The sequence below is a fragment of the Rhea americana genome, unplaced genomic scaffold (assembly GCF_003343005.1).
Source record: "Rhea americana isolate MKP2758 unplaced genomic scaffold, rheAme1 scaffold_4, whole genome shotgun sequence".
NCBI lineage: Eukaryota > Metazoa > Chordata > Aves > Rheiformes > Rheidae > Rhea > Rhea americana.
In genome coordinates, this window is record NW_028186534.1 from 12,674,171 (window position 1) to 12,686,056 (window position 11,886).

General features: G+C 50.4%; 1 protein-coding gene across 1 annotated transcript; it reads left to right on the forward strand.

Annotated features, from left to right (window-relative positions):
* The first annotated feature begins 6,250 nt into the window (after nucleotides 1–6,250).
* On the forward strand, nucleotides 6,251–7,264 carry NPBWR2 (neuropeptides B and W receptor 2). Its single transcript, XM_085313902.1, has one exon. It carries the CDS (start codon nucleotides 6,266–6,268, stop codon nucleotides 7,262–7,264), a length of 999 nt encoding a protein of 332 aa, XP_085170028.1. The 5' UTR covers nucleotides 6,251–6,265.
* Nucleotides 7,265–11,886: the final 4,622 nt, after the last annotated feature.

Below are 11,886 nucleotides of genomic sequence, written 5' to 3' on the forward strand. Positions count from 1 at the left end.
GTGTCAGGGGGACAGGGACAAACTCTTTTCAGTTGTCCCGTGTGACAGGCAAGAGGCAATGGGCAGAAACTGAAGCACAGGAAGTTCCGCCTGAACGTGAGGGAGAATTTCTTCCCTGTGAGAGTGACGGAGAGCTGGACCAGGTTGCCCAGAGAGGTTGTGGAGTCTCCTTCTCTGGAGATATTCAAAGCCCACCTGGACACGGTCCTGTCTAACATGCTCTAGATGACCCTGCTCGAGCAGGGGGGTCGGACTAGAGGATCTCCAGAGGTCCCTTCCGACCTTACCGATCCTCTGATTCTAGGATTCCTAGAGTCCTGGGGAAAACCTGGAAAAGGGCAAAAGAGCAAAAACATCGTGGGCTGGAAACCTATTTTAATTACTCCAGAATAAGGTTATTTGTAGCCAGACTAATGAAAAAAATAAGGTATTTAAAGACTACCTGTATGTACGCTGCCTGCACTCTTTAGATCTTCATGCACACTTTTGCAGTGCAGATTGGCACCGTGTCATTTTTGCGAGGCGTCCGGGGAATCCAGAGSCGCCCTAACAACCCCGCTGCCGGCGCGAGCCGGAGCCTGGGCAGCAGCAGAGCTCCACGCGAGGAGCCGGGCAGCTCTGCCACGCCACGAGCAGCTTGCTCCGGGCCTGCTCCTTCCGGCTGACTGTTGCACCGGAGATGTCCCAGCTTTTGGACGCGAGAAGGAGCAGCCAGCACAGGGCGGGGGCCAGCCGCGCTGGGGCCAGCCGCCCCGCGTGCCAAGCCGGTGCCACGCGAGGGGCCGCGGAGGCGCTCGCGGGGACGAACCGCGGCTCGGCTCCAAGGCAGAGGTTGCCTGATAACAAATGTTACTCCACCGTAAACAGCCTGGCCAGGCGTTCTGCCTCTGCTCCCTGGAACTCACCGTTTACGGACTGCTTGACATAATCATTTCTAGATATTAACCTGTGGGTGCTATAATACCTTTTGAAAAGCGCAGAACACCTCGTACACATGCATCACCCTTATACCAGCAACTGCAAGACAGTTACCGGAGAACATTTTGTTTCAGCAAGCAGGGAGTATTGATTACATATTTGTGTCCTTGAGACGAGCTTAACTCTTTGGCAGCAGCCAGAGCCAAACACCCCGGGATCGTCTCCCCCGCTAATCTGCCAGAGGATGTTTTGGTGAAACAAAGCAGTCTCATCAGATCAGACCGGCCCCTGGTCTTCTCCGGCCTGGTTTCCAGCTCTCTGAACCCCAAAGCTTGGTTTTGATCTTGCAGCCAAAAGCACCAGGAGCAGCGAGTCTGCCCCTCCGCCTCCCTGCGCGGGTCCCTCGCTGCGGGGCTGCAACGCTGTGGAGCGCTCGCGCTGCGCTACTCGCACCGCGGACGTGGAAATAACCCTATCGCCCGAAAACGCGATTAAAACGCAGACGTTTCCCAGTGCTCTCCAAAAGAGAGCAGGGTGAAGAAAGCTTCTGTCCTGCCCTGGCCTTGCCCGCTGCCTCTCCCTCGGTGGGGTCTGCTTCCGCYGCAGCTCAGCCCCGAAGTCCCTCTGAGGACTCCCGGGAGCACGGATCTCCACGCCTGCCCRCTCCGAAACGGTGGGCAGCCTTCGTCTGGAGCCAGCAGCGCGTCAGCTTTACGGAGGCAATAGAGCACCATCGATTCGGCGTCGCAGGGGATTCTCCCTCCCTCAGATACTGCCTTGCCTCTCTGCTCACGCAGCTGCCCAGCAGGAGCATGGGCTTCGAGAGGCAAACCCGGCCTCTGTCACAGGGATTTGCCAGGGATAAAACTTTGTCCCCTTGTACTGTGCTGACGGTGGAGCCGCCTGCGAAACAGTACGTCCGAACAGCTCAGAAGGAAAGCGCAGCTTGCACACTTCGTGATAGCMGCTGGAGACTCTTGATCTTCAGGAGCTTCATGGCATGGTAATGTTTATGGGATGCTCAGACCCAGAAGCAGGATGCAAACGCTCCCCCACTTCGCATTATGCCAATGTGCACAGGGGACAAGGCTGCCTCCGCTGCGCTCAGCCACCAGCCCTGGCCAGGTCCAGAGCCAGCGGAGGGAAAAGGTCTTCTCTGGGCCTGCAGCTGTTCCTACCACCCTGCCACGTCCTGGCTGAAATTAGATCTGTTTGCAATTGCTCTCCCAAAACTGAGTGACTTTTTACTGCCAATCTTTATTGAAACTGTGCAGGGAGCAGAGCTCAGAGAAAGCAGGGGCAGTGCATATTTCCTGGGGGCATAAAGGAAACAAAAGCCCCTCTACCTGCACTGGACGGTAAGAGGAAAATGCTAGTCGCAGTCTCCCTCCTGACCAGGTTGTTGTAATCAAGTGCATTTGAACCAAGGCATGCAAGAGACTCTGCCCACTAAAAGAGAAAACTAGAGCAGCGTGCAGAGGCGGGGGGAGCAGACAGGTCCTGGGATGCAGCCTGGTCCTCCCGGGCAGTCACGTCGCCAGCAGGACCCACAGCAGCCCAGCTGCGCACCACGGCTCTCCCTGCCTCCAAACTCCACGGCCACTTATGAGCGTGTCCCGAAACAAGCAGCACTGGGGTAGGATGTGCTGGGATGTACAGCTGTGTCCAAGGCGGCAGCATCAAAGCCATTTCCAAGATAACACAGCTCAGGGGAGTGAAAGGATAGCTTTTAAGGTCTCTGAGAGACCTAATAGATGTACTTTAGGTTGAAAAATGGCAGGCGAAGTCGGAAGAGTTTGCAGTGCAAACACTTCTAGACCCTTTTGTCTCAGGGAATAGCTACTAGTAATGGTATCTTAGCCTTTCAATAGCAACGGGCAGTACCTCTGTCTTCACACCTCTTCGTATCGCCTTAGAGCATAGTTTGTACCAAAAAAAAAAAAGTCCCAAACCTTTTCCATCCCTGGTTCTGCACGCCAGGAACACCCTGAGCACCCACTTTAAAACAGTCATTTTCAAAGTCCGCAGACTAACACACGCACAAGCCCCACAGCATGAATTTAACTTTGAAAGGTTTGCTGGGCCTGCCAGCCTCTTTGGGGGAAGTTAGTTGGTTAGAAACACAACAGCACTCCACCCCATAGAAAAAGACTCTCGCTACCCTCTAAAACTCCCAGGCTTAAGTTTCAGGTGCCTGTTGCAAAGGGCACTGTCTCCAACTCGCGCGCTGGCTGCACGAGACACAGGTTGAGAGGGGCCGTGGGCAGCTCTGGGGCTCTCGCAGGCGCCCTCCCACGCACTGCCAGGCAAAGCCGCCTCTTGGCTTCCCTCCCACTTCCAGCACCAGCTAGCTGGGCTCCCTTCAGTCTTCAGCCAGACAGGACACCTCTCAGAGAAGCAAAAAACTTAACAAAGCACCAGGCGATGCTTCCTGCTTTGTGCCGAGAACATCACAAGGAAGATCTCCCTTCTCAGGCCTAAGCAAAGGTTGGGCTCCAAGGATGGGGATTGGGCTCATGGAGCAGCCGAGAAAGCAAAACACGTCTGTTCTTCCAGTAAGGGTCTCCAAATTTGTCCCTAGGACTCTCCCAAGCAGCCTGCAGCATGGGTACATTCAGCGGGACGGAGGGACGTTTCCACCAGGATAGTCCCACCTGCCATCAGTCACACCGCAGCAGCGTGGGMGGTCTTACCCGCACCAACCTGCATACGACTCAGGCAAGTCCAAAACCCTCACGATCTTCTACATATTTTTCCCCAGAGAACATCCCCAGGGACAGTAAACAATGTTGCATTCTCCTGAARTTCTGCATCTTCCAGTGTTTCTTTCTCCTTGCCCAAGACAACACTGATTCCTGAAAACTTCCCTCCCACTAAGGAGTTTATCRTCACAACCCTTTTGCCTGTACAACTACGCACAAACTGTGCCGGCTTTCCCAGAACAGGTGAGAAGAGTGCTCTTGGGCTCTTTTGTCTGAAAACTTCATCCACTTCATTATCATTACCACAGATCTTCTTAGACTCCTTCCAATTTCTGTTTAGTTTTGTTTAGGCTGCTCAGTTTTCTGTTGAGATACAGAAAATACCTGGAAAAGTTGTATATCGAGTGCAGAAAAAACGTATATATATCCCTCTCTGCTGAAAAGTCAGTTATACCAATGGCCTGAAGGAGTTACCTCCCCACGTGCAATGAAGTGCTTTGTTCCCACTCAGTCACTGGAGCACGCTAATCTTGCCAGAAAAGGGTAAACATCTTCAGAAGAGCAGCAAAGTCAAACACAGCCCGCAGCTACACGTCTCAGAAGCGGGGGGACCTGCTTAGTTAAGGAATGACACCACCACTGCCACGGCCACGCTGCCTCACGCCGAAGCATAGTTCAGGTGAGTATTTGCAATTTTTTTCTCTCTGGRTATTGAAACAAAGGTCAGGGAATCTATTGCTGCATGCTACATTTAAGAGACTGAAAGGGGATCAAGACCCTTGATCTGCTTTCTTTTTTCCCCTCTTTTTACGGGCACAGGAAGGTAAAGTGCTCTTATATCACCGCTGGTTTTGTTTGATCCGGGGTGCGTTTCTGCAGGCTCYGCTCCCGAGACTCCTGTCTCTGGTGATGCAGCACCTGAAGGCTTTAGCTGCATTTCCAAGCCTGGACCAGAGACCCAGCTTGGGAAAAATCCGCTCCCCGGAGCAGCTGAAGCCAGCGCAGACCCGGCCAGCTACGTCTGTTTCTTTGCTCCTTTCCAGATCTCTCACTCCCTCCTCGCACACATTTATGTGTCTTCCCCTGTTAAAAGTAGCCAATATTCCCTAGTAAAACGTATTTTATTCGGCCCTTCCCGCCGTCTCCCCCATCCCTCACTCGCACAGCMTCAGCCTGACAGCGCTGGGTGCTGCCTGTGCTCTTCGGTATCTCATTCCTGCAGAGCAGCCCCGGTGCCTCCGCTGCTCACCAGCATCTGGGTTATTCAATGTTTAAACAGCCCAGCGCGGAGAACTCTTTTTTTTCCCTCCCTGATGTGAAAAAACGTTAATTGCTCCGACGCGCCAAGCACACACAGAGAGCCACCATGGTGATACGACTGCGAGAACTGGTAACGTCAGCGTCTCCGAGACCCTCCTCCAGCTGGGATCGGAGCGGAGCCTTGGCAGCGCGCGGCAGCAGGTGCCGGCGGACGCAGACGAGCCGTCGCTCAGCCAGGTAAGAGCAGCTTCAGCCCCCGGCTCCTGACTCCTTGCCTTCGCTATTGCTGTTTGACAGGAAAATGCAAGAAGGGAGATTCTTTTTCTTGCAGAGCCTGGGGACCAGTTGCTGACTTTGATCTTCACAGGGGGTTGGTTGCTTGCTCGCTTCCCAGCACAGGAATTCTTACAAGCGTGGGACAGGCAGTAGCAATGSATGTGGCAACAGCTAGAAACATGTAAACAGATGGGATAATTCTTACAGAGATTATAAAGTGGACTTGCTTTCAGGGCACTTGTTTCCTTGGCTGGATAATCCTGAACTCTTGAGACTGTAGGTTTCGACATGCAAGTTTTGTGCAGTGCCACAGTCTGCTAGGGGGGCTGATCTTCATATTGACTAAGATCATACCCTACCTTTGCTTAAAAGGTTACCTCATTTGCAGTTTAAGCCTCTCTAATTTTTACTTATGTAYTTAAATACTCCTTGAACTCCATTGCTTCCCTCCCCCTCCTTTTTCTCTCCTTCTTTTGCTAGGGGAACCTCAGAGCGGGGAGCAGCTGTGTCAGACACTTCCGCTGCACTGTCTAGGAAATCTTGGTTGATGAAGTGCCTGAAGTCCTCTGACCCAAAGAAATGCACTAATTAAATACTGCGATGCTTCTGCTCTGGCATGGAAAAGCGAGTGCTGTGCAAGTGAAACAGCAGACATCCCTAAAGACCTCTGAGGGATGTAAACAGTCTGCTAGGCACAAGGCTTCCCTCTCCTTCACTSTGCTCCTGCCAGCCTGACAAGGACTCTTGCTCCAGCCAGTTGAACAGGAGCCACTCGATTCCCTAGCAGAGAACAGCCACAGCTCGGGGGGTGCTGTGAGAGGGAAGAGTACCTCCGCTCACATAGGGAGATACAGCCTTCCTATTTGCTTTGCTCATGGAGCCTTATGTTATCCCTTTTCTTCTGCTCATTTAAAAATGTAACTTTTGCAAAGGCTGGRAACAGGAAAGGTAAGTTAGGTGGTCCATGCTGCCTCAGGACCCACCCTCTGAAAACAACCCACTTCTAAATGAGAGCACATCTCCTTTTCAGCACAGACGAAAGGCTCCCTCCCTAGCTGAGGAGGCTCTCAGCGACACCTGAAAGTAGCCTGTGATCAGCAGGAGCCGGCATGGGAAACACCTCTCTGTGGGATGATGGGAACAGTACCTGCAGCAATGTAGGCAACAGCTGCTATCTGGACAGCACCATGAAGCCCAACTTCACCTTCCAAGAACAGGCACCCGATTTCTATGTCGTCCTCCCTGTGATTTACTCCGTGATCTGTGCAGTTGGGCTCACAGGCAATACTGCTGTCATCTATGTCATCCTCAAGGCCCCCAAGATGAAGACTGTGACAAACATGTTCATCCTGAATCTTGCTATAGCTGATGACTTGTTCACGCTTGTCTTGCCCATTAATATTGCTGAACACCTCCTTCACTACTGGCCCTTTGGAGAAGTCCTCTGCAAGGTCATCTTGTCCATAGACCACTACAACATCTTCTCTAGCATTTATTTCCTAACAGTGATGAGCATAGACAGGTATCTGGTAGTACTGGCTACAGTCAGGTCCAAGAGAATGCCACATCGCACGTACCGAGCAGCCAGGATTGTCAGTTTGTGCATCTGGGTCCTAGTCACCATCATAGTTCTCCCTTTCATCATCTTTGCCAATGTCTACATAGATGACCTGAAGATCAAGAGTTGTGGTCTAAATTTCCCCAAGCCTGAAAGGTTTTGGTTCAAAGCCAGCAGGATCTATACCCTCATCCTTGGCTTTGCCATTCCAGTATCCACCATCTGCATCCTTTATACCATGATGCTCTACAAGCTAAGGAACATGCACTTGAATACTAATGCTAAAGCCCTGGACAAAGCCAAGAAGAAAGTCACCGTCATGGTCTTCATCGTCCTGGCTGTCTGCCTCTTCTGTTGGACCCCCTTTCACTTGGCCACCATTGTGGCTTTGACCACTGACTTACCCCAGACCTCCATGGTCATTGGTATATCCTACTTCATTACAAGTCTAAGCTATGCCAATTCATGCCTGAATCCTTTCTTGTATGCTTTCCTCGATGACAACTTTCGAAAAAGTTTCCGAAAGATGCTGGAATGCAGAACTTCATAAAACAGTCAGTTGGGGCTCACAGATCCTTTCCCCTCATAGCTTTGCAGAGTAACTTTGTAAACTTTTGAGGAGATGGGTAAGGAATGCCCAAGTGCTCTCCTTTCTCTTTGATTTATATGTAATGTATGTGCATGTTTTATTTTTATTGTTATCATTTACATGGTTTGTGCTGCTTGCTTGCAAATCTGACATTTTCCTCCTCTGCATCTCCCAGATTCTCAAAGTTGCATCTTTGTATTCTTGTTTTTGTCACACCTTGAAGCATTAAAGGCAGAAAGTTACCTTTTCAAAGGTGTACTTCTACTACACAACAGTCCTTTATTGCCATCTGCTGTACAGTACAGAAAAGCTGAGTTTCTTCCCATACGTTGCTATTAAAAAAGACCAGCTTTTGGAGATTCATGTAGTTTTCAGTTTTAATGGATTTATTTGCAGGATTGTCTCACGGAGCAGAGTTAACTGCAACTCAACATAATGTGTTAAGAAAATGGACACAGAAAATGAAAGATAAGTGAGTATTTAGAAGAAAAAAATAACTATTTTCATGTCTGTGTACATGTACACGTGTTCTGATTGTATTTTTGCTTTTGAGGGATGTCTAGCTGCTCTCAATTTCCTTCTTTCCTGAGCTGTTAGCATATTTAAACCAAAAGCAAAACCTGTATCTCAAAAACAGTGTTGAACAACACACCGTACAGATACTACGGCAACTGTGAGAATTTTTTTTGCATTAGTAACAATTTTTAACAACATTATTTCTGTTAAATGTCAAAATATTTAAGAGTATCTGATGAAATAAAGCTCATGGAAAAAGAGTGGGCTCCTCCTTTCACTGCAGGAAGCTGTTATGCTAGTTATCCTGCAGCATTGCCTTCCACATTACATTTTACCTCCTTCAAAACAGGATCTTGCCGATGCATAAACATAATTAGGGTGCTGTAAGCCACAAAAAAAGCCCTAAAAAGCCTTGCAGATAAAGGTCCAAGATAAGTATCTGAACATAACCAAGGCCCGAGAGTAAGAGAGAATCTGGAGACAGAAACAGCATATTGAAAACTGCAGGAACTACCAGCAACCTGTTGAAACTCCACCCTGCAAAGGGCCCATCCCTGAGTGATGCCCAAGAGCTGAAGTTAAGAGCCCAGCGTACCAGCAGCGGGGCCATCCTCCAACAACGCACAGTAAGGTGGAGCACTTTTCTGAACGTCAGCTGCAATCTAGGTCACTTCACCCAGCCTGTGCCCAGGGTTGTGGTGAGAACATCTCTTCCTCACTGATATATGGTGGGATGAGAATGAAACATCTCCCCAGTTTTCACAGTTGGGACAAAATCTCCCTACTACCATCTGCCTACAGAGATGAATGGTGCCCTTTGCCACGCTCAGTCCTGGAGCCACATTCCCAGAAGGGCAATCCTCATAAGGGAGGAAGGGATGAGGAATGAACTCTTTAAAGGTCTTTCTCTTCTTGCTCTGAGCAAGATATGCTTTATTCCAGGTATGTATCTATACACATAACATTTTACTCTTGCCCCCAAATGCCCCTAACCAGTTACTCTCTCAGACCAACTCCCTGGTTTATGCACAAGCTTTCTGCATGTGTAAGACCAATTCATAATGCTCACACGCAGCTACAGCATCTCCCTGGCTCCCTGGGGTCAGCAAGGAGACTAGTGGTAGCACATTGATACAACAAGATCTGGAGCAATGATGTCACTGAACCTCTCCTAACATATTGGGTTCAATGCCAATGGACAAGCCCACACCCATCCCTTTGCACAGAGCCTAAACCCCTTCTGCCACTGGAGTGAACCCCCATCTAACTGCTATTTCCACGGCCACTCTGAAAAATCACAGCCAGCCCAATCTCCAGAGCAGTGCCACAGCACTTGGCCAAGAAGGGAGGGTTACTGCAACATCATGAGGTCTTGCATTACTCAAGGTTAATACTGACCTACTGATCTACTGCAGGAATAGCATATGTGCCGCAACTCTTTTATTCTTGCTCAGTATTCGACACCAAACCGCCTTGTTAAAYGTGGATGATCATTTTTGTCCAAATGATGCCAAAGATTAATCCCACCACACACACACGCATGTATCACCTCCCTAAAGAAATAACCGACACCAGCCCTCATCCTAGAGCTTCAGACCTAGCAGAGTACAACAACAAGTGAACCAGAAGCCAAGGGTGACCGCACCAGTGGGGCATAGGCCTACAGAGTCCAAGCACAGGAGGCATAAACAGGGCTGGTAACAGTGCCCATCAGCAGCAGCAGCARACACAAGTCATCATTAACTAGGTCCCAGGTCCACTCAGGAACACAGGAAGATAGGGCCAGACACAGGACYGGACACCTGTTACTGTGGCCCTCACTGACCTTCACACGGAGGGAGGAAAGTGCCAGCAGCAGATAAGGGAGTGCAGAGCTCCTGCATGGCCACACCACCTCAGCCCCAAGTAAGGCTGGAGCAGATGTGCCAGCCTGTGCCCTGGGCAGGGACATCGGGGTAGCCACATCTTTAGCACGGTTGCCACCTGCTGGCAAAGGACTCCCCAGATGAAAAAAACTCTTAGAGAGCAAAAAGCTAGCTGCAAACGATGCTGCCTCATATGCAAATTGTAGAACAAGCTRCAATGCCACTATTCATTGGTATTAGGTCTGCAGGAAAGCTCGTATGTTTTATTAGGTAGAAAACCAAAGTACCTTTCGAGTGTAAGCCACCCTCTTTCAGACCTGACAATGCCAGTGGTGGAGTTTTCTCCCTTTGGATCAAATGTCGCAACTGTTCCTGATCGTGTTTGTCATCTCACTGTAATTAACGCATTAATGTGCTGCGTGCAGGTGGTGATGCACAGGACACTGCAGGAGCCCCTGACCGTCCTCCCACAGAGTCGCTGTGCCGTTAGAAGGCAGCCCTGGAGGTTGTCTAGTCCAACCCATCTGCTCAAGCAGGATCAGCTGCAGCACCTTGTCCAGGACCAGCTCCGGTTGAGTTTCGACTGTCTCCAAGGGGGGAGACTCCAGCACCWMTGGGCAACCTGTTCTAGTGTTTGATCGCCCTTACGGTAAAAAAGCTTTTTTCATATGTTTAAATGGAATTTAATTCAGTCTGTGCCCACTGCCTCTCRTCCAGTCATTGGTCATCTCTGCAAAGAGTCTGGCTCTATCTTCTTCACTCCCTCCCACCTGGTTTTTATACACACTGATAAGACATCCACCACGCCTTCTCCTCTCCGGGCAAACCCACCCCAGCTCTCTCAGCCTCTCCTCATACAAGATCCTGCCTGGGTGCGTGCTCGCCCCAGCACTGTCCGGATCTGGTTCCCACCACGGCATCAAGCCCGTTCACGGTGCCACAGCGGCGGCTGCCGCCGCTCGCGTTGCCCTGTGCTGCAGCGCGGCTACGCTAAGCGGCACTCTCTGCTTGCCGCTCGCGGGGGGCATCGCCAGCGTCTCCCCGCAGAGCCGCCAAGCCTCGCGGGCGAGATGAGCCGGCGTTCCTGCGCGGAAGCCTGCAAAACCCCCGCTGGGCGCTCACATCGGAGCGGCCCCTGGTCACAGCGCCTGAACATATTACTACCGTTGCTTCTAGGAGAGCAGAAATAACTTCTGATGAGCTATCTGCCCACGCTTTGCACAAGTTCGCTCTAAGGAAAACCTGTGCGCCTGTTCTTTCATTTCATCGGGCTGCTGCGGCTGGTTTGCTGCAGATCACAGCAGGCCCGCGTTAGCCGCATCCTGAACACGGAGGAGAAAGGGAAATAAATCCCCTTAACAGTTCAGCTAATAAATTCCCTGTTATTGCTCTTCTAAACCAGCCTTGCTGACCAGGGTTTCTGGAGGCTGAACCCTAGCCAGTTCCTGTCCTAACCCCCTTTCCAAGCTGGCCATGTGTTGATCTGGGAAGCCAGCTCAGCCCCAGTGCAGAACAGGGTGAACTACCCCCAAGATGGTCCAAGGACATCTCAATGAGTGCAAATTTGCTGGGTAACCTTGGTACTCCCTGGTTACTGCAGCAGCTAAAGGTTGTAGGACTTGCTTCTTGCTGGAGTAGCGCTGCAGAAGGCAGGAGGTTTGTGTCTGCCCTTCCTCCCCAGGAGTTTCTTTTTCCTCCTCCTTTTTCTTTTTTTTTTTTCCTCAGACTGTAGCCACAAGAACAAACAGTCCTGAAGGACTGTGCTTCATCACCCTAGGGAGAGAGAGAAAAAGCTGTTTTCTGCCTCAGAAACTTGAACTAGGGCTCATCTAGGGCTCGTATTCCCACCGCCAGCTTTAAATGCAGGCCTCTGAGATAAGAAGCAGGGATCGGAAATTACTATTGCTTTTTAAGTCTTTATACAGCAGCAAGGAATAATGACTGTATCAATCAATTGTCCTTGCCTGAGTTAGTCTGCGACTTGTTCCCACGCAGAGTCGTAATCCCCTGTTACTTACGCCGTCTCACACTGTCTCCTACCGTCGATCACGATTTGGGGTGAGAAAAGAAATAATACACCACTGAGGCACAAAGGCCCAGTTTTCATAAGTGTCTTCAGATGCAAAAGACCCTGAAAATAGAGATTTAAAATAGATGAGTGAAAACTTGAAATATTGCAGCTATGAAGCAGAAGGGTCTCTA